At 44.6% G+C, this 23176-nt stretch overlaps 1 protein-coding gene across 1 annotated transcript in view; it reads right to left on the bottom strand.

Annotated features, from left to right (window-relative positions):
- Window positions 1-15331: 15331 nt before the first annotated feature.
- Window positions 15332-23176, bottom strand: part of LBP (lipopolysaccharide binding protein) — a 31650-nt gene continuing 23805 nt past the window's right edge. Inside the window, exons 11-15 of the mRNA XM_003936375.4 lie at window positions 21771-21838; window positions 21250-21292; window positions 19155-19218; window positions 18291-18367; window positions 15332-15721 (exon numbers count right to left, since the gene is read on the bottom strand). Of these exons, the coding sequence (XP_003936424.2) occupies window positions 15677-15721; window positions 18291-18367; window positions 19155-19218; window positions 21250-21292; window positions 21771-21838 (297 nt within the window). The 3' untranslated portion in view covers window positions 15332-15676. The remainder of the gene's footprint in view (window positions 15722-18290; window positions 18368-19154; window positions 19219-21249; window positions 21293-21770; window positions 21839-23176) is intronic.

Here is a 23176-nt window from a genome sequence, read left to right as displayed (position 1 = left end):
AGATAAATTGCCTAGTTATTTTTATGAAGCTACAAATATGCAAACCTGACAAGATAGCATAAAGAAATTCACAGGCTAGTTTCATCTATTGAAGCAAAGCTTTTCTATAAAATATTAATAAACGGAATCTAGATGCATAGTAAGAGAATAACAAATTATAGTCAGATGGTGAGAGGTTGATGTATAAAAATCAGTCATATTTCTGTAAACTAGCAACGAACAATTGGAAACTGAACTTGATAATGCAGTGCCATGTATAATAGCTCCAAAAGATGCAGTACTTAGGTATAACCCTAACAAAACATATGCAACATCTGTATGCTGAAAACTATAACATGCTGTGAGATCAAAGACCCAAATAAAAAGAGAGACAACCTACATTCACAGATCGGATGACCAACACAGCAAAGATGACAGTCCTCTCAAATTTATTTATATGTTTCATATAATTCTTATGAAAGCTCCTGCAGGATATTTTGTAAATGAAGACAGTGGCATAGGAGGAACAGACTCACAAATCCAGGTAACAGAGGAGAGAGTCCAGAAATAGATCCACACAAATATGTCTGCCAGGAACTCTTGACCAGCAAGAGGGTTCCAACCTGAATGAAGAGTGGGCATAATAAAGAAGACAGAAAGTGGAGTTAGGAGGGGTGAGGAAAAACCTCATCCCATTTATTTTTCAAGGCTCAGAATATATACATTTTCAGGGTCTGATTGACGTCATGGTAAGGAGAAATCAAGTAGCTAAATCATCAATTCTATACAATAAATTGACAGCTAAGCAATGAGTGGTTATAGAAGATAGTAATATCTTTGGTGCTCATAAGCAAGTTTCTGTAGCAAAAAATACTGTTCCTCATGACTGAGGGGCCGTCTAGTTTTGCCCATCTGGTTATCTTTTAACTAGATTCTCCTTTTTTCTTTGTCCCCAGCTTCCCTATCTCGACTTCCCTCTGCCTGGGGCTCTGCTCCTGGGCTCAGCCTCCCATATAGTGAACAACTGCTCTGAGGTGCTCACACAGAAGGGCTCCCAACAAGTATGGGCAACTGATTCTTGAAAAAGTTTCAAAGGCGACTCCACAGAGAAAGAATAGTGCTCTTGACAAATATTGGTGGCACAATTGGACATCCGTAGGTCAAAAAATAAACCTTCACCCAAACTGTACACTTATGCAAACATTAACTCAAAATGAATCACAGATCTAAATATAAAATGCAAAACTATAAAACTTTTAGAAGAAAATACAAAAGAAAACCTAGGTTTTGGTAAAGATTTCTTAGATATCACACCAAAAGCACAAGCCATGAAAGAAAAATAACTAGTAAGTTGGACTTTATCAAAATAAAAAACATGTAGTCTGTGGAAGGCCTTATTAAGGGAATGAAATAGCCACAAACTGGGAGAAAACATTTGCCAATTCACGTATCTGACAAAAGACTTGTATTGGAATATATATGCGCGTGCGTGCACACGCACACACACACAAACACACACACACAAAATCTCTCTAGAGTCAACATTAATATAATAAATAATTCAATCAGAAAATGTGTAAAAGACTTGATTAGATAACTCACCAAAGATGCTCAACATAATTAGCCCTTAGGATAATATAGATTAAAGCTACAATGAGATACACTCCATTTAGGATGGCTAAAATTTAAAAAGAAAAAATGTAATACCAAATGTGCTGGTGACTACACTTTTGTACAGCCTTGACTGTCAGAACCATCATAATGTTTCACAGACCCAGTAAACAAATAAATCATCAAAACCAACCAGGATATGTGGGAGAAATCCCAAATGGCATATAAGCTATAGTGAATGAACCTGTGTTACAAATGAATGAGACAATCCCACTGAAGGGTGTGAGGAATAAAAGAACTAACCTCGGCAACTTTGGAAGACACCGTTTTGGCTGTATACTGTAAGGCTAAAGATAAAACAGAATTGCATGCAAATATTGTGCTCTATTTAGTCAATATGCGTGTACTAGGATTAAACAGAAAGGAAAGCAGATTGTGGATGAGAGCCAGGGTTCTCCTTGTTTGGAAAAAAGTTAGAAATAAGGAAAGAGCTAGAATGGACCCTGTGTGGTGCTGGATGAGAATCAAAAATATCAATATGAACCTATGGTTTTAAACATATATACAGATGCAAAAATACAGAAATAAATATGGCTGTATGTGTATGCTCGTTGGTGTACACAGATATTGGTTTCCAAATACCATTTTCCAATAAAAAGAACTAGAGCTCCTTGGAGATGGCAAGTCCTGGGCAGGGGAAGTAAAAAATACAACTGGCACATATTATGATGCTAGAATGAGGAAGTGCTCAGAAAATAATGGGGCCTGATACGGTTAGGCTTTGTGTCTCCACTCAAATCTCATCTTGAATTGTAACCCCCATAATCCCCACGTGTCAAGGGAGAGACCAGGTGGAGGTACGTGAATGATGGGGGCAGTTTCCCGCATGCTGTTCTCATGATAGTGAGTGAGTTCTCACAAGATAAGATGGTTTTATAAGGAGTGCTTCCCCCTTCGCCCAGCACTTCCCCTTCCTGCCACCTTGTGAAGAGGTGCCTTGCTTCCTCTTCGCCTTCTGCCATGATTGTAAGATTCTGGAGGCTTCCCCAGCCATGCCAAACTGTGAGTCAATTAAACCTCTTTCCTTTATAAATTATCCAGTTTTGGGCAGTTCTTCATAGCAGTACGAAAACAGACTAATACAGGGACATAGCCAAAGGATGCAGGGGCCATTCTGAAGTCATTTCTAATGACGAAGTTAGGACTATTTGAGGAACAAAATGGAAAAAGATTGGATTATAACCCTGTTCTATTTTCTCCCATAACCATTATTATCTCTTAACCTACTATCTAATTAACTTTTGTTCTCATTTATTGCCTGTCTCTTCCCACACTAGAATGTAGGGTTTACAAAGCTGGGAATATTTTAGGTCTGTTTTGTTTACTGATAAATCCCGAGCACAATGACAGCACTTGGCATACAGTGATGGCTCAATAAATATTTGTGGAATGAATGGATTTTCTCTCCCCACCCCCAAGGGCACACAGATTGGGGAAACTGAATGTTCTAATGGAAACAAAAAGAATTTCTGCAGACCATTGGGCACCAAACATCAGCAGCCACTGCCGTCTGATTCTCTGCTTCGGCACATCCGAGACTCATATACAGGCGCAGGAAAAGTCCCAGGGGAGCGTAGTCTGGAACATTCCCTCAAGAAAAGGGCTTGGCAACCTGGGAGCCCATCTCCCAGGGAACACTTTTAAAGGTTTTCCTCTCAAAGGGATACTTGAAGCAGTTGCAGTTATTTTGGAAACTCAGGGAGAAGCTGAATTCTACACGGCGAACTTCAATCTTTATTTCAGCTAAAACCCTCCCGCTCTTGAGACATTGACATTAGGTGTCCCTTTGTGAATATGGGAAAGGATGCGTGGATAAAGGGAAAGTAGGTGTATTCATTTTCTTGGGCTTCCATAAAAAATACCACAAACTAGACCAGGCACAGTAGCTCACGTCTGTAATCCCAGCACTTTGGGAGGCCGAGGTAGGAGGATAGCTTGAGCTCAGCAGTTTGAGACCAGCCTGGGCAATACAGGAAGATGCTATCTCTACAAAACACTAAAAAATTAGCTGGATGTGATGGCACATGCCTGTGGTCCCAGCTACTTGGGAGGCTGAGGTGGGAGGACCACTTCAATCCAGGAGGTTGAGGCTGCTGTGAGTCATGATTGCACCAGTGTACTCCAGCCTGCTGGTCGGCAGGGTGAGACCCTTTCTTTACTGTGCCCCTATCCCCACAAACTGGGTTACTTAAAACAACAAAAATGGATTGTCTCCCAGTCCTGAAGGCTAGAAGTCGGAAATCAAGGTGCCCACAGACCATGCTCCCTTTGGGACTGGGTGGAATCCTTCCTCGCCTCCTCCCAGCTTCCAGCAGCCTCACACATCCCTGGGGTGGAAGCCGCATCAGCCCAGTCTCCGCCTCCAGCATCTCACAGTTGACTTCACATCATCTCCCCTCTGTGTATAGCTTGTCTGAGTCCACATTTTCCCTTTTTGTAAGGACACAAATCATACTGGATTAGCGCCCACCTTAATGATCTTATTGTTATTTCATTACCTCTGTCAAGAGCCTATTCCAAATAAGATCACATTTTGAGTCCTGGGGGTTAAGGCTTCAGCTTTATTTTATTTATTTATTTATTTGTTTATTTATTTATTGAGTCTTGCTCTGTTACCCAGGCTGGAGCGCAGTGGTATGATCTCAGTTCACTGCAACCTCCACCTCCCGGGTTCAAGCGATTCTCCTGCCTCAGCATCTGGCGTAGTTTGGATTTCAGGTACCCGCCACCATGCCTGGCTAATTTTTATATTTTTAGAAGAGAGAAGGTTTCACCATATTGACTAGCTGGTCTCAAACTCCTGACCTCAAATGATCCACTTGTCTCAGCCTCCCAAAGTACTGGGATTACAGGCATGAGCCACTGCTCCTGGCCAGCATATCTTTTTTGGGGGTACCACAACTGAATGCATAGCGAGAAGTAATTACAAATATTGGACTGTTAGATCGACAGGGACTATTTCAGTTGAAACCACCCCACTCTCTACTCGCTCTCTGCAAGACCTCGTCCATGCCCAGGTTCTTCAGAAATGGGAAATTGTTAGGGAAACTCACCAAAATGTTAACTACAGTAAAGGTCACCTCAACCTGCCAGGGACTCCCTTCCCTTCGGCCCTGGATCACCCTGTGAAATGTAGACTCTCAAGGTCCTCTCTTACTTCCTGCTGCCCCGTGTTTCCGCCCTCCTGAGTTATCATTTCATGGCTCATTTACCTCCCAAGTACCTTTCGAAGCCCCAGTGGATAGCTTAGAACCATCAGCCGTGAGAACAGGGAGAGATATCCTTTGTGGGCAGCTCTGCGATCTGAACAGGAGAAATTAAAGTGAAACGTGGGGACAGCTGAGCATGCACAGAAGCGCAGCAGCAAGGATCTGGAGATAACTACAACTGGCTACAAATTGAAGGAGCTATATGATAAAGGCCTAGGGCGGCCCATAACTGGGGAAAAGATTGGAGCACTAGGTTAAGTGACAAGAGACTTCAAATCAAATCACTGAATGCATATTAAGTGCCCAACTCAGTACTGCATTGAGCCGTGGGTGATACAAAGACATGCAATAACTGTTTCCTGCCTTCAAGGCAATTATAATCTACTTAGGGAGGTTAGACATAAAAGTAGGAGAAGTTAGATAGCAAAATATTTAAATGGCACTTCAAAATATCACATGATCAGTTGCCAATTGAACTATGGAGCTGAATTCTGAACAAGGAGAGATTATTTGGTTATTTACGGTGTTAGATAGGCACATATTTTCTTGCTGCAGGAAAGGAGGAGTTAACTGAACAGGGCAAACTAGAAAGGCTCTCGAAGGGAAAGCAGGCGAGAAGCCTGATGTCTAGGGAGTGTGTTACTACTAATAATAGCTTCCATTTGTTGAGCATTTACTGTAGATTCAGCAACTTACAAACCTTAATATACTTACATACATGTATTCAACAGTCTTGTGGGTTGCTCTACTTTCTGTGCCAGTTAAAACCAATACTAGCTCCTGTTTCATGTTTAAATCCCCAAATCTTAGTGACTGTGACAGGTTTATTTCTGCTCTTGTAAAGTTCAAATGCCGGAGTTGGGATTTGTATGGGAAAAGCTCTGCTCCATACAATCATTCAGGGGCCAAGGCTGCTGCTGGAGGCTCTGCCATCTTCAATACATTTATCCCAAGTCACCTTGGGTGTCAACATATTGACATCCAGCTGGTCAATGGGGAGCTGAGGTGGGGGGAGGGGGATCATACAGGTGATGTTTATGGCTTTGTCAGAACTTAGTCACATAGCTAACAATTAATTGCAAGGGGTGCTGGGAAATGCAGTTCAACCATGTGTCTGCGTGGAAAGAGAAATAGTTGGTTTTTTTTTTTTTTTTTTTTTTTTTTTTTTTTTTTTTTGAGATGGAGTTTCGCTCTTGTTGCCCAGGCTGGAGTGCAATGACGCAATCTCGGCTCACCGCAACCTCCGCCTCCTGGGTTCAGGCAATTCTCCTGCCTCAGCCTCCTGAGTAGCTGGGATTACAGGCACGCACCACCATGCCCAGTTAATTTTTTGTATTTTTAGTAGAGACGGGGTTTCACCATGTTGACCGGGATGGTCTCGATCTCTTGACCTCGTGATCCACCCGCCTCAGCATCCCAAGCCTCTAGAACTGTCAGAAATAAATGTTGGTTGTTTAAGCCACCCAGTCTATGGCAATTTGTTGTAAGCAGCCCAAAATGATGGAGACACACTCCCACCAACAGGGCACACGGTTTCCATTTATTCCATGTTCTTGCCAACACTTTGTGTTTTTTATTTCAGCCATTTGACATTGACTCTCAACCGGGCACTGTGCAGGGGCAGTTCTTAGAGAAGTCATTTTTTTTCTTTTCTTTTTTTTTTTTGCAGATGGAGTCTTGCTCTGTCGCCCAGGCTGCAGTGCAGTGGTGCGATCTCAGCGCGCTGCAACCTCTGCCTCCCGGGTGAGAACTACTTTTGATTGAACTGCAGGTCCTAGAAGGCTAGCTGGGGGGCGGAAGCGTGGGACTGAAAGCTGGGCTTGATGGGGTCTGGAGGATGCAGGTGATTGCTCTGGGCCGAACGCTCCACCCTAAGGTGAGATGGTGAGAACGTTCTTTTAAAAACAGCCTACCTGGCCCTGGGATTTCTCTGCTCTGTCTGTATTAATGGCCCCATGAGATCACTTGAGACAGAAGGAAAGCCTTCTCTAAGGGAAAGTAGAGAATTGAGCCCTAGATTCTATAGTGGCCCCAGGTGGGAAATCATTTTCTTCTGGCCCATAAAGCAGCCGTCTGTTCTGCTGTGTTTGATTACCAGCGTTCCTCTGCGGACTGGGAGAAGCAGGCCCAGGTGGATGTGCTGTGGGGGAATTTATGCACCAGACTCTAGGAGCAAACCCCAGGATGCCTCTACCTTTTCCCTGGCACACCAGCTGGGTACAGTGCCCCAAATCCAGTTAGCCTGACAGGGACATCAAGCATGCAGTTAGGGGATAGGCCGGCATCTCACGAGAGAAGGCTGGACTGGAAACAGGACAATCGGGGGTAGTCTTCAAAGTTTTGCAGGCTGACATCCCCTAGGAATGTGAGAACATATATCCTTTTAGAAATAGCCAGATGGCAGAAAAAGAGAAGAGGGCCCAGGTTTGAGCCTGAGAGACCTTCACGGAGCCCTGCATCAGGAGCAGAGAGATGTCTGGAAGCCAGGAAGCAGCCTTCTGGAGCATAGCGGGAGGCCTGTGGGGACCAGCCCTGGTGTTATTTTTACTAGGTGAGGAGTCTGAGCTGGGGACTTGCTTCCCTGATGGGGATTTTTTTTTTTTTTTTTTTTTTAAGAGACGGATTTTGCTGTGTTGCTCAGGCTGGTCTTGAACTCCTGGGCTCAAGCAATCCTCCTGCCTCAGCCTCCCAAAGTGCTGGGATTATAGGTGTGAGCCACTGCTCCTGGGCCTGATGAGGACTTTAAATTCTTCAATGACAGCATTCTGAGGCTGTTCATCAAATACCAGTCACCCACCAAGGTGTCAGACAATGAGGATTTCATTCCTAGAGAAGACACACTGAAGAGGAAAACCTAAACCCTCTTCCTGCATCTGTGATACAAGATCCATTCTGAAAGGCATTTGAAATCCTATTATGTAGATTCTGTTGGCTCCCGAGTTCAAAGTAGCCACCAACAAATCGACTGCTATTGCCATCTACTGAGGAGGACTGCGCTGATGGCCTTTCTGGCCCACGATTTCCTCTGTAGATAATTGGTGACTTCTGATCATCAACATTCGCCAGTGGATGAAAATTTTTTCTAAGTTTAAAAGAATTTTTTTTTTTTTTTTTTGAGACGGAATCTCCCTCTGTCTCCCAGGCTGGAGTGCAGTGGTGTGACCTTGGCTTACCGCAACCTCTGCCTCTTCAAGCACATCTCCTGCTTCAGTCTCCCAAGTAGCTGGGATTACAGGTGCCCACCACCGCACCCAGCAAATTTTTGAATTTTTTTTTAGTACAGACAAGGTTTCACCATGTTGGCCAGGCTGGCCTTGAACTACTGACCTTAGGTGATCCACTCACCTTGGCCTCCCAAAGTGCTGGGGTTACAGGCATGAGCCACCATGCCCAGCCTAAAAAAAAATTTAAATGAACTTTTTATTTTGGAATAGTTTTAGATTTACAGAAAACGATTTTATAGTTTTAGATTTAAAAATGAAACCGAACCAGCACTTTGGGAAGCCAAGGCATATGGATTGCTTGAGCCCAGGAGTTCGAGACCAGCCTGAGCAATATGCTGAAACCCAGCCTCTGCAGAGAGCTCAAAAACTAGCTGGGCGTGGTGGCAAGCATCTGTGGTCCTAGCTACTCAGGAGGCTGAGGTGGAAGGATTGCTTGAGCCCGGGAGGTGGAGGTTGCAGTGAGCTGTGATCATACTATTGCACTCCAGCCTGGGTGACAGAGCAAGACCTTCTCTCAGTAAATAAATAAAACACAATTTTTGATTTCTTTACAAAAAAATTTTAAAAAATAATTTTAGATTTATAAAGATTATAAAGAGAATTCCCATATATCCTGTCCCCAGTTCTCCTACTATTGGCATCTTATATTAATATTACGTTTATTGTAACTAATGATTGACATGTTCTTATTAACTCCGTAACTTTATCCAAATTTTATTATTTTTCTCCCTAATGTCTTTTTCATTTTCCAGGGTCCCACCCAGGATGCCACACTGAATTTAACCCTCGAGGCTCCTGAGGCTCCCCTGGCCTGTGCTAGTTTCTCACACTGTCCTTGCTTTTGATGACCTTGACAGTTTTGAGGGGAACTGGCCTGGAGTTTTTGTAGAATGCCATTGCATTTGGGTTTGTCTGATGTTTTTCACTTTGAGTGTAGGAGGAAGACCATTGAGTGCCATTCTCATCTCACCACGTCAGGGACACCTCCTGCACTGAATATTTGTGTCCTGCCCAAATTCATATGTTGATATCTATATAGGATACCATCAGGAGGTAGGGCCTGTGGGAGGTAATTAGGTCACTAAGGTGGAGCCCTCAAGAATAGAATTAGCACTATTAAAATAAAAACTTTATTTTATTCATTTATTTACTTTTATTTTTATTTTATTTCATTTTATTTTTTTGAGATGGAGTCTTGCTCTGTTGCCCAGGTTGGAGTGCTGTGGTGTGATCTCTTCTCATTCTGACTGCAACCTCTGCCTCCCGAGTTCAAGTGATTTTCCTGCTTCAGCCTCCTGAGTAGCTGGGATTACAGAGGCACGCCACCATGCCCGGCTAATTTTTGTATTTTTAATAGAGACCAGGTTTTGCCATGTTGGCCAGGCTGGTCTCCGACTCCTGACCTCAAGTGATCTGCCCGCCTTGGCCTTCCAAAGTGTTAGGATTACAGGCGTGAGCCATGGCATGCAGCCAAAAGAAGAAACTTAAGCAGAATTAAATTTAGAAGAGTTTAACTGAATTAGCTAATTGGCAGCCTCCAGAGCCACAGCAGGCCCAGAGAGTCCAGTGCAGCCATGTGGTGGTAGAAGATTTACGGACAGAAAAAGGAAAGTGATGTACAGAAAATGGAAGTAAGGTACGTTTGCCTTATTTGAATGATTTGAACAGTTGGCCACCTTTGATTGGCCAGAACTCGGTGATTGGCACAAGAGTTACAACTCCATTTGGGTTACAGTTCACAATATACAGAGGAATCTTTAGGTTGAGCTTCAAAATAATGTAAGGCAACTTTAGGTTAACCTGGATGAAACAGTGCCATGAGAAGACAAGACCTGAGAGAGTTTGCTTCCCTCTCTTTGCTCTCCCCCATGTGAGGAGACAGTGGGAAGTCAGCAGCCTGCTACGCAGAGGAGAGCCCTCGCTGGCCATGCTGGCATCCCAGTCCCAGACTTCCAGCCTCTGGAACTGTGAGAACAAAGGTTTGTGGTTTAAGTCCCTCCGTCTGTGGTAATTTGTTATAGCAGCCTGAACTGAGATGCCTACTATCAACATGACTTGTCTCTGAGGATTTTAACCTTGATCAGCTGGCTAATGGAGTGTTTGTCAGGTTTCTCGATAAGTCTACTCCCCCACCACTCTTCCATACTCTTTTCTTTGGAAGCAAAGCCCATACATAAGGGGTAGAAAGTTGTGCTCCCCATTTCTTGCGGGGCAGTATTTACATACATTACTCAGAATTTTTCTATATGGGAAATTTGCGCCTTCTCCCTGCAAGGGGGTTTTTCATTGAGACCTCACATGATCTAGCAATATTGCAAAAATTGGCCACTTGACCTCAGCAAGGTGACTGTATTAGTCTGTTTTCACAGTGCTATGAAGACACACCCAAGCCTGGGTCATTTATAAATGAAATAGGTTTAATTGACTCACAGTTTGGCATGGCTGGGAAGGCTTCAGGAAGCTTACAATCATCACAGAAGGAGAAGGGGAAGAAAGTTACCTTCTTCACAGGGTGGCAGTTAGGAGAAGTGCTGAGCACAGCGGCAAAAGCCCCTTATGAAACTGTCAAATCTCAGCCGGGTGTGGTGGCTCATGCTTATAATCCCAGCACTTTGGGAGGCTGAGGCAGGTGGATCACTTGAGGTCGGGAGATCAAGAGCAGCCTGACTGACATGGTGAAACCCCATCTCTACTAAAAATACAAATAGCTGGCCGTGGTGGTAGATGTCTGTAATCCCAGCTACCCTGGAGGCTGAGGCAGGAGAACTGCTTGAAGCCTGGGAGGCCCAGGTTGCAGTGAGCCAAGACTGCACCACTGCATTCCAGCCTGGACAACAGAGCAAGACTCCATCTCAAAAAAACAGACAAAAAAATCCCATCAAATCTCATGAGAACTGACTCACTGTTGCAAGAACAGCATGAGGGTAACCACCCCCATGATTTAATTACTTCCAACTGGGTCTCACCTACAATACGTGGGGATTATGGGAACTACAATTCAAAATGAGATTTGGGTGGGGATATAGCCAAACTATGTCAGTGATTGAATCATTTTGTCATGACTTGGCTTTTGAGAAATTTCCAGTTTTCTCTTCTGGGCTCCTGATTACTGGAGATTCTGAGGACCAACAATTCACATAGTGCTAGATGGAGGGGGAAGCTGGGCCACGTGTGATCTATGGGCTAAATCCATTCATGTGTGACAAGTGTTTAACTGTGCACCTACAATGTGCCAGGTGCTGTTCTAGGGGGTTACATGGCAGTGAGAAAATTCTTATTACCACAGAGTTTACTTGATCTTGCTGCTCGAGGACCAGCAGCATTGGAATGCCCTGGGAGATGGTTAGATTCTCAGCTCCTCCCCAGACCTGCTGCATCAGAATCTGCATTTTAATAAGATGCTCAGGGGATTCATAGGCACATTAAAGTTTGAGAAGCACTGGGCTAAGAGGTATTTCACAAACAGATAGTTGAACATTAACTGAGTGTTGCAGTCTCAGATAGTTAAGACAAGGGGACCTTATAAGTATATGTTGATCCTGGTGTATGATAGAATACCTTAAAAATCAGTGGGGTTAATGAGAAAGTGAGATATGTCCTGGTGTGGTCTGCATCTGATTACCCCGTGACCAGTTTGGAAGCTCAGCCTCAACTCTGTTTATCCTCCCAACCATTTGTGAACAATCTAAGTCTTTTAACAACCCCCCTTTCTGCCTATACTAACCAGAGTGGATGCTAAAGTTTGCAAGTAGGAAGGCTGATCAATCAGGGTCTGTAGCACCAAGAGCAGATTTGAGAATGAAGCAGCTGGGGGCAGGAGGTGAGGGACCTTCAGTGAACAGGCCTCTGTGTCAATGGCCTCACGCTCAGGCAGCATCTCTGGCCGGTGAGTGAGGGAACTGGGGAGGAGAAGACTCCCTGTGTGAAGTTAGAGGCAGCACTGTCCACAAGGCCACTCGCACTTCTGACGGCAATTGCAAGTTCAGGAGAGGGCAAGACCACCCTTAAGTTTGAAAAATTGCCAGAAAGATTCACAGAACTCACTTAAAGCTGTTATACTCATGATTTCATTTTATTACGGCAAAAAGACACAAATTAAAATCAGCCAAGGGGCCGGGTGCAGTGGCCCAAGCCTGTAATCCCAACACTTTGGGAGCCTGAGGCGGGTGGATCACCTGAGGTTGGGAGTTTGAGACCAGCCTGACCAACATGGAGAAACCCCCATCTCTACTAAAAATACAAAATTAGCTGGACGTGGTGATGCCATGCTCTTAATCCCAGCTACTCGGGGGGCCGAGGCAGGAGAATCATTTGAACCTGGAAGGCAAAAGTTGTGGTGAGCCAAGATCGAGCCATTGCACTCCAGCTTGGGCAACAAGAATGAAACTCTCTCAAAAAAAAAAAAAAAAAAAAAAAAAAAAAAAAAATTCAGCCAAGGGAAGAGTAACACAGGGCAGAGTCCAAGAAAATTCCAACACAGAGCTTCCAGCTGCCCTCTCACCCTGGAGTTGTGGACAGCATCATTTTTCTAGCATTGATGTGTGACAATACGCATGAAGTATTGCCAACTGGGGGCACGCAACCGAACCTTCTTTCCAAAATAAATGCAGTTATCTTAAGACCCCCTTCCTAATCTCATCAAATAGCTAGGAAATATTAAGCAGACGAAAGACTTGGAGTAATCACCATGCCCAAACTTCTCCACCTATGCTTTGGGTGCAGCTCAGAGATTAGCTGGGGGACTTCATCTGCATAATAAGACAACCTTTGTTCATCGTGAAGTTCTGTCCCTCACCTTCCCACCATCTCCCACAGCACTCATAGGAACTTCCTTCCAGGCTAATTGTTCTTTGAACTCAGGCATTTCCCCTGAGAATCATCTGGAAATCCCCAGAGTCTTTCTGGGGCTTGATCATGCCATCCTAGTTTGGCTGTCCATGTGGCTGGGCTCGGTCTTCAGCATCTTCAGAGGTTAAGCTGATTTGATATGACCAAAAGCCCTACCATGGCTTCCCACGTTAGACTATCTCTCATGGACCAAAGTCCCAGATAAACAAAGACACTCTTACCAGGCAAGCATTCCAAGGACTTAGAGATGACCTTCCGGGGCCGTGGACAAAAGCCAGGTCTCTCTATGAGCAAGGTTAAATTCTTTACTATGCCCTGCTTCACTCCACTGCCACGATGCCATGTGGACCCCTTAACATCCCTGTATGCCTAGGCACCACCTCAGGAGAAGGGGAAAGTCTGGAAAGAGGAGAAAGTGAGCAAATGCCAGTTTGCCAAATTAACTGAAGAGTCAGTTACTGGATTTGATTTCTGGGCATTTATCCTAAAATGTACCTGCACATATATGAATTGGCATATGAATATAGCTATTCATTGACACATTATTTATAAAAGCAGAAGTTTTAAAACAACCTGAAGACTCGTAAGTAGGGATTGGTTAAATAAATTGTATATCTCACCAGGAGATGCTATGCATCTTTAAATGCATGAATGACAAATCTTTAATCTTTTGTACATACACAAATGTGGAATATTACATAGCTGTGTTAAATCCTAAAAATCAAATGCAGAAGATCTCTGTGTACTAACAGGGAAATGTCTTTTGGACTTTTCCAGTGAAAAAAGCGAAGTGCATTGGCTGTGCTAGCCCCTGCCTGACTGTCTGATGGCTGGGGCCCAGTGCTATACTTAGTGTTGGTTTGTTTCGTTTTCTTCTCCTGCCCTTCCCACACACGAAGACTTATTGATGGTATTGTTTGCCTAACCCCTTGATACTATACCTTGCAACTCTCATCTTTCCACCTGCTCAGACCTGTGGCTGCCCCTGACCTTGTTACCTACATTGCCGGGATTTCTCCATGCTGTTGTCACTTACAGCACAATATGGACGATCCTGGCATGCTAATGTCTTTTCTTCTAAGCTACCTCTTGGGATCCTTAAAAAGAAGAAATGCAGGTGGGACAAGGTGGCTCACGCCTGTAATCCCAGCACTTTGGGAGGCCAAAGAGGGTGGATCACCTGAGGTCAGGAGTTCAAGACCAGCCTGGTCAACATGGTAAAACTCGGTCTTTACTAAAAATACAAAAATTACATGGGTGTGGTGGAGGATGCCTGTAATTCCAGCTACTCGGGAGGCTGAAGCTGGAGAATCACTTGAACCTGGAAGGCGGAGGTTGCAGTGAGCTGAGATCAGGCCATTGTACTCCATCCAGCGTGGGCAACAAGAGCAAAACTCTGTCTTGGAAACAAAAAAAGGCTAAACCGTAAACCTAAAATTATCATGTGACCCAGCAGTTCCATTCCTAGGTATAAATCCTAAAGAATTGAAAGCAGGGACTCAAACAGATGCTTGTATATCAGTGTTCACTGCAGCCCCAGGAAGTGACTACTACAATCATCATTTCGTAGATGAGGACCCCAGGGGAAAGTGATCTGCCCAAGCTAGTACCGGATGAAGTCTGAGCCCTTTGCCAGTCTGCCGTAGGGATGGACAAAGGTGGCAAACAAATGAACAAAAGCAGAGAGGAGAGAGGAGGTGGGGCCATAGCTTCCCCTTCCACCAGCTGGGTGACACACATCGTCCCATCTTGGAACACATCTCTGTCACACACAGGGTAAATGGGACTATTCCCTGTGAATTAACTGCTAGCCTGAAGCGCCATCCATCTGCTCATTAACACGATTAAAAAAAAAATACATCAAAGGAGTCTTCTGACTCCCAGTCCCTGGGAGCCCAACTACATAACTTGGAAACAACTCTTTATTAAGTCTGATCAAAGTCTCATTGTTCAGTAATTAGAAATCATGGCCTCTCCCTCCAGGCTTGGGACTCATAAACAACAGTTGGATGAGCTTTTTATTGGGGTTGGACCAAAAACCTAGACAGATCCATTTCCTCCTAATTTACACCTGCTTCAATGGGGGAAAGCAGTGGGAGGCTGAGTTTTTGCTCCCGGAGATCACTGGCTCCCCTGGCAGGCAAGAAATGAGGGAGGGAGAGATGCTGAAGTGAGCCCCTGCCTGAGACAGGACAAGGGCCTTAGGGACGGAGCATCAGCACCAGGTCCAGGGCTAAGTGACATACAGAATCCCTACTTCTCTCATTGAGGCTCCTATAGCAGCAGCGACGAGAAAGGGGCCTTGGAGACCACAGATGGGGCTGAGTATCCAAAGACCCCTGAGGCCAGAAGAGGGCGGGCAGTGATGAGGTTCAGCTAGAATACCAGGTGATTCCTTCATCTCATCATTTAATAAATATTTATTGAGGACCTACTAAGTGCCAGCACTCTGCTAGGCATGGAGATCAGATTGCAAATAAAAAATACAGTGCCTGCTTGTAAAGATATCCCAGGTCAGTGGGGAGGGTGGTCCCTCCTGGAGGGGAAAGCAAAGTCCAGACTCAGAGAGGGCACGCATGCATCTGGTGAAGAGCGGGAGGGTGGAGGCGGAGGCCAGGCGGACCTCACCCCCAGAGCTGAGAACAGAAATGTCGTCCTTTTCCAAGAATCTCCGAGATGTGCCGCACAGCTGGAAATGCAACATGCAGACCCAGCTGTAGCCTCCAAGCTTCATCTTTCTTGTCCTCAATCTCTCATGTAATGGACGTTGGCACCCAAGAACAGGAAGTTCTAGGAAAAACAGGACAGGACAGGATGGTGAAGGGCATTCTCTATTCCGAAAAGATGCATCTGCGATTGAAAGGGAACCCACGTCTTGGGAAACACAAGCTCTGCCAGAATCCAGGTCAGTGCATAAATTGCGGGTATGCCTCGGTCCTCAAGGTCTCCATAAAGCACAGCTTTTCCCGACTGCCTTCTCTAAGGCAGGGATTGATCTGTCATTCCCCGAGCTGCTGCTGCCTGACAGGCCTCTCAGTGTCCTTTGTGTCACCTAAATTTTCTCTTCTTAGCAAATAACGAAAAATTGCGAACTGCTAGGGTATACTCTCCTGCTCTTCTTATGCTTCTGTCACCCAGAGGGGCAGGAATTCTGAACCAAAGACCAAGTGCAGTTCTTTCCCACAGTGATCCATCCTTTGTTTTTGGTGGTTTGACACCTGGGCAGAGTTGACCTCAAAATTCTAATGAATATGATAATATATAACAAATCTAATTACTTTTCACGTGTCAGACATTGAGCTAGAAGCGATTGCACTTGCCCTTTAATCATCACAAAAGCCCAGTGACGTTTCTAGGTTCCTAGTCACCCCCCCCGCCCCGTCCTTCATTCCCTTTAATGCCTATTATTTTCTGATGTTAACGATGTACCAGCCACAGCGAAGCATGCCCTTCCTGCTAACGAGTCTGCCAACCCAGTACATTTCACCTCAAAAGATAACCTGAAAACTGGGAGCACAGATAGATCACAAAACGCTTGGTCGGAATAATAGTTTGAGCAGTGAAAAATCAGACATATTTCTTGATATTAAAATAGTTTTTAAGTTAAGCTTAAAAAAGAACCTTAAGTTAAAAAAGTTTTTAAGTTTAAAAAAAAGGGAAAGAAAAAACCATTTATGAGCGCTAGTAATGCAACTGGGCAAAACAAACAAACTTAAAATCCTGAAAAAAAAAAAAAGCACTAGAAGCACACCAGAATTCGAACTGTGGTTGTAGCGGAGCGATAGGTTTACAAATAACTTTTTCTTTTATTTTTTGGAGACGAAGTCTCACTCGGCTGCCCAGGCTTGAGTGCAGTGGCGTGATCTCGGCTCACTGCAATCTCTGCTGCCCAGGTTTGAGCAATTCTCTTGCCTCAGCCTCCTGAGTAACTGGGATTACAGGCACCTGCCACCGTACCTGGCTTTTTTTTTTTTTTTCTGAGACAGAGTTTCACTCTGTCACCAGGCGCCAGGCTGGAGTGCAGTGGCACTACCTCGGCTCACTGCAACCTCCACGTCCCGGGTTCAAGCAATTCTCCTGCCTCAGCCTCCTGAGTAGCTGGGACTGCAGGCGTACACCACCACACCCAGCTAATTTTTTGTATTTTTAGTAGAGATGGGGTTTTACCATCTTGGCCAGGCTGGTCTTGAACTCCTGACCTTATGATCCACCCGCCTTGGCCTCCCAAAGTTCTGGGATTACAGACGTGAACCACTGTGCCTGGCCTATGAATAATTTTTTAAAGTGTATATAGTGTTGGCTGGACACGGTGGCTCATGCCTGTAATCCCAGCACTTTGGGAGGCCGAGGCAATCGGATCACTTGAAGCCAGGAGTTTGAGACCAGCTTGGCCAGCATTGTGAAGCCTCATCTCTACCAAAAATACATACAAAAAAAAAAAAAATAGTTGGGAGTGGTGGCAGGAGCCTGTAGTTCCAGCTAACCCAGAGGCTCAAGCACAAGAATCTCTTGAACCCGAGAGGCAGAGGTTGCAGTGAGCCAAGATTGTGCCACTGCACTCCAGCCTGGGTGACAGAGCGAGACTCTGTCTTAAAATATATATATATATATATATATATATATATATATGGTAGTAGTACTTGTTTAAATGGGGAAGCATGCCAAACATATATTTATAATAACGTCTTCAACCTAAAAATTTAGAAGAAAAACTTAAAACTTACAAATGGCTTTCAGAACCTGACCTAATGCTATGTCTAGGACTTACGGTATTTTCTTTTTGATGGAGTCTTGCTCTGTTGCCCAGGCTGGAGTGCAGTCGTGCCATCTCAGCTCACTGCAACCTCCACCTCCCAGATTTAAGCAATTCTCCTGTTTCAGCCTCCCAAGTAGCTGGGATTATAGTTGCCCACCACCACACCTAATTTTTGCAGTTTTAGTAGAGACAGGTTTCACCATGTTTGGCCAGGCTGGTCTTGAACTCCTGACCTCAGGTGACCCGCCTCCTCAGCCTCCCAAAGTGCTGGGATTACAGGCGTGAGCCACTGCTCCCAAGCTGCAGTATTTTCAAAATGAGCTGGTCTTGAGCTTCCCTCACGCCCCTCATGGTGGGGGTGAGAGGTGGTGGTGGCTCAGGGCTGTGTCAAATGCCGCCTGCAGTGGCAGAGGGGCCACTTCTGAAGGGCATATGGTCTGCTTTGTGGTATATGGCAAGGCCCAGGAGCACTGGTTCTGCCCCGGCCAGACTTTCTCAGCTGCAGGGCTGGGCTGGGTGTCACCCATGACTCATAGCCTATGAAGCTAGCATGTGAACCACCTGCCCCCTGACATAGCCTCAGAGCCCCCTGAACCCGCTGACCTTATGGATCTGGAGCCCAAGGTCGTAGAGCTGAACCTGCTTCAGCAGAGGGAGGAGGAAGCCTTCGGCCAACTTATCTGGAGGTTGAAGCACAACATTGAGAGAGATTGGTGAATACGTAATGATTAGAGACAGATTTTTACCGAAAATGTTGTTCTCTGCAAACTATATTCAGTATATTCCCATTTAGCGATTACCAAGACTATGAGGTATGTGTGCTTATTCTTTCCATTTTATAGATAAGGAAACTGAGGCACAGAGTGGCCAAGTAACTTGTTCTAGGTCACACAGTTAGGAAGTGGCAGAACTGGGATTTGAACCCAGGGAGGCTGACTTGGGAGCCTGAGCTGCCAGGCATAGTGCTGTCTGGAGAAAGCACACATTCATGATAAGTTAAGGAACAGGGCATTCACTCCCTGTCCTTTGCCCTGTCCTGCTCTCTGTGGCAGCCAAAAGAAGCAAAGCTTCATGGAAACAGGGTTGAAGTCTTTTGACTAGGCAGTTGGGCAATTGACTGGGAGATGTGAGATCAGAGGCGGCTGCCTTGTGCCTTCTATATTAACTTGGTCCTCAGTCTTTCAGCTGCCTCTTCAGGATATGGGGTATTTCCATGTGTCCCTCTTTCCCACTTATAAGGAGGTTTCCCATGCCCCAAAGAGCTGTCCCAGCCCCCAACCCTCATTAGAGCCCTGGAGGGAGCGGAGGCCAACTTCCGTGATTCCATGTCACAGGCAGGCTGCTAAGCTCAGAGAGAAGTGACTTGCCCACGGTCACATAGCCCCCAGGAGAGCCCTGTTTTCCAAGTCCAACTCTCTTTCCTCCAATGTCTGCTTTTGACTTGGCAAAATCCACAGTGATTCTTACCGTTGAACTTGGGGTAGAGGTTGTTGAGGATGTAGTAGTTGAGGAGCGCTTCCAAGAGCTCTGCCTGGGGGAGAGCAGGAGAGGCACACTGCACATCGCCACGAAGCCACCCTGGAGGTGGGGTGGCTCTGTGTGTGCCAACATAGCAAAACGCTTGGAAAAGCGAACTATTAATACCTCGTGCTACTATTTCATAAGAGAAAATTATTTAGAGATGAACATTTAGTATGCAAGTAAATAGAAAAAGTTTAGAAAGTTACACACCCAACTGTCTTTCCTCTAAAGAAAGAGCATCAACATTTGACTTGTCCTTAGCCTTGTCATTAGTATTCAATTTTATTTACAGTGAGAATGTTTTTCCTGAACTACTTGTATAATTGTAAAATTTTTAATAAAAACAAGATAAGCTTTTCTACCAAAATCATGAAACACAACTTTTAACCTCCACTATCTGCCAGGCAGAGAACTCAGTGCTTTATGTGTATGTCTGATTCAATCTTCACCACAACCCCTCAAAGTTCATATTAATGTCCCCATTTCACATATCAGGAAACTGAGGCCCACAGAATGAAAGGGACTTACAAGAAACTGGGTGGCAGCATCAGGACTTGAATGTAAATTTATCTGAGTCTATAGTTCTTGTTTTTACATTTCACGTTCCGAAAACCCGATAGGATGGATTTCGGTGAAACTTTTTACTTGCATGTTTTACTTTGCAGTAACCATGCACAGATACAATACGAATGCACCATTGTTCACGCCACCCTTTATTTTCTGAAAGGAGTCATCCTCAGTGTCCCTGTGTCTCTCCCCACAGCTTCTGTGTTGTAAGTCTGGGAGGCAGGGCACGGGTGGAGGTGCACATTAAAGTCTACGCGGATCCTCCTTCCCTCTTTCCAGAAAGCTCTTCTCCACCACTTCAGCTCACACTGATCTTCACATTCTCTTTCCTCCTTTTATTTTATTTAATTAAAAACATTTTTGAGACAGAATTTCCTTCTTGTTGCCTAGGCTGGAATGCAGTGGCGTGATCTTGGCTCACTGCAATTTCTGCCTCCTGGGTTCAAGTGATTCTCCTGGCTCAGCCTCCTAAGTAGCTGGGATTACAGGTGCCCGCCACCACGCCTGGCTAACTTTTTTGGATTTTTAGTAGAGATGGGGTTTCACTACGTTGGCCAGGCTGGTCTCGGTCTTGAACTCCTGACCTTGTGTTCTGCTCACTTTGGCCTCCCAAAGCGCTAGGATTACAGGTGTGAGCCACCTGGTTGCTTTCCTCCTTTTATATGGGGCCATCTACTTCACCACTTTTTCTACCTTGTGGAAATCACTTCTTGCTTTTACCTGCCCAGCACTCAATTCCTCTTGTTTTGGTAACAGTCTACTTGCCCCCAGGGAACAACCCTCCTCGCCAATCTTAGTCCATAGGATTTGGATGTAGCTGACTGCAAAGCCTGCCTCTTGGAGTGTCGATGAGATCCACACTGAGCCAATTGGCCTTGTTCAAATTCTGGCCACAGTGCTTGGCTTAAGACTGGGTGCCTAAGATTAGTCCAATGAGAGCTAGCACAGGGATTTTTTTTTTTTTAATTTTGTTAATTTTTTTTTAAAGGAACTGAAACTGTAGGACACTCTGGAGCTTGCTACCAATTGGAAGAGGTGCCTGAGAGTGAAATGAACACAAATGAAAACAGAACAGAGAGATGGAGAGAGAGTATTGATGCACTAATTTGAACACCTGGATCCAGCTATGCCTAAAACCTCTGGTCTTCGTTTTCTTGTTGTTTATTTTTACTTTTCAGTTATATAATCCTATATATTTCTCCTCTTTGTGTAAGATGATTTCTATTGGCTTTTGTCTCTTGTAGTTAAAATAATTCTGTCCAGTAGATGACTTAATTATATATTGTTTTATATTAGGATATAACTGTTCTTTGGCCCTGTGTCTTGTGTTTTCAAGACCTTCTACACTTCTCCAGGGGAAAAAACCAACTCGTCTCCTTTTGTATTTCCTATTATAGGTGCCATAGCAATTGCTTAGGAAACACCCCAAATTAATTAACATTCTAATCGTGTCATCAGTAAAACAAAAACTTACATTGAATACTCCAGCTTTGGATTCTTTCAGTTCCACTTTTACCCTATAATGAATTAGAGAAAATTCAGAGGTGCGGGCTTAATGCAAGTCTAAGCAATATGGGGGTCCCCAGAAGTGGGAAAGGATGGGCTTGAGAAGGCACAGGGCCAAAGGCCGGGTGGGAGCAGGAGTGGAAAAGATGACTGAGTAACTAAAAGCAGTAATTCAATGATATCGGGAAGACTGTCAGAGGGCAATGGGGTAGTGTCAAAAAGCTCACTCTATCATTTCAGTAAGTTAATATAGCTGGCGTCTAAAATTCATAGATTAAGAAGTAACAGTCTTAGTGAATTCTTTAACGATTTGAAATTTGTAGGGGCAGGACCAGTGGGGCAGAAGAATTGGGCCAACTGGGGTGAAATGTAAGTGTCTTTTCCAAATGGTGTCCCCCTCATTGCCCTGCCACCAGATACAGAGAAGCAGCTACAGTATACAGATGGAGCCCAGCTGGGCACCCCCTTGTGGGCAGGAGACCAACTTACTTTCCTGGCTTCAGGAACCCAGTGATCTTGCTGGTGTTGAAGGTCAAGATGGTGGACACATTAGTGGCCTGGAAATGCCGGTAGAAGGAAACAGGTGTAAGTGATGGAGGTTGTATGTGTAGAAAGGGTGATGACGACGGACCAACTGTCTCCTCTCAACAAACAGCTCAGTGAGCTAAAGCAGGTAATTTTCCCACTAGATTACAGAAGGCTCACTGTAGGTGCTCAATCAATATTTGAACTTGGACTTGAACATTTTTATTTGAAATTATTGTCCATGATAGCAGTTAAACGTTGAACAGACTACTAAGAGAAGGTATAGAGTACCTACCCCTGAAAGCTCTAAAAAGGATCATTTCTAGTTATCTCAGGTCAAGATTCAACCCTAGTAACAACAATAATAATAAATTACCATTATTATTTTAGAATCTCTCTAAAAGTGAGTGCAATCATGGCTCGCTGCAGCCTTGAACTCCTGGGCTCAAGTGATCCTCCCATGTCACCCTCCTAAGTAGCTAGGACTACAGGTGCATGCCACTATGCCCAGCTATTTTTTTTCTTTTTTGTAGCAATGGAGTCTTGCTATGTTGCCCAGGCTGGTCTCAAACTCCTGGCCTCATGCGATTCTCCTGCCTGGACCTCCCAAAGTACTGAGATTACAGGTGTGAGCCACCACGCCCAGATGATAAATTATATTTTAATTCAAAATATATTAGTAAAGACACTTTTGATAACAATAACAATATTAAATTGCAGATATAGCATCTAGGAAGAATTACCCTGTCAGAGATTTGACTTTTTTTTAAAAAAATTTTTAATTTTTCTTTTTTGAGATGGAGTTTTACTCTTGTTGCCCAGGCTGGAGTGCAATGGTGCCTTCTCAGCTCACTGCAACCTCTGCCTCCTGGATTCAAGCGATTATCCAACCTCAGCCTCCCTAGTAGCTAGAATTACAGGCGTGCACCACCATACCCAGGTAATTTTTTGTATTTTTAGTAGAGACGGGGTTTCACCATGTTGACCAGGCTGGTCTCGAACTCCTGAGTTCAATTGATCCACCCTCCTCGGCCTCCCAAAGTGCTGGGATTACAGATGTGAGCCACCAAGCCTGGCCAGATTTGACTTGTTGATTTCAAAAGTCAAGAAACAAGAGAGCAGAGTTCTTCATCCAGCGAGCAGGGCCCCCAAGGACTCAGCATCTCTTCCCTATTAGACAGAGTCCGTCGAAAAAGGAAAACTCACTCTCAATGTTTAATGCAGAGGGAATTTAATGCAGGGAATTGGTTATACAAGTGATGAAATTGTTGAGAAGCTAGTAAAGCATTGGTGAGGCCACCCGGAGATTAGCAGAGACAGGAGGCTGTACCCACCCCAGAACTAGAGGAACAAAGAGTGGAGTTGGAATG

The sequence above is a fragment of the Saimiri boliviensis genome, chromosome 9 (assembly GCF_048565385.1).
Source record: "Saimiri boliviensis isolate mSaiBol1 chromosome 9, mSaiBol1.pri, whole genome shotgun sequence".
Lineage (NCBI taxonomy): Eukaryota > Metazoa > Chordata > Mammalia > Primates > Cebidae > Saimiri > Saimiri boliviensis.
The sequence above is the reverse complement of the archived record's forward strand: the minus strand, read 5'-3'. Positions and strand labels throughout refer to the sequence as shown.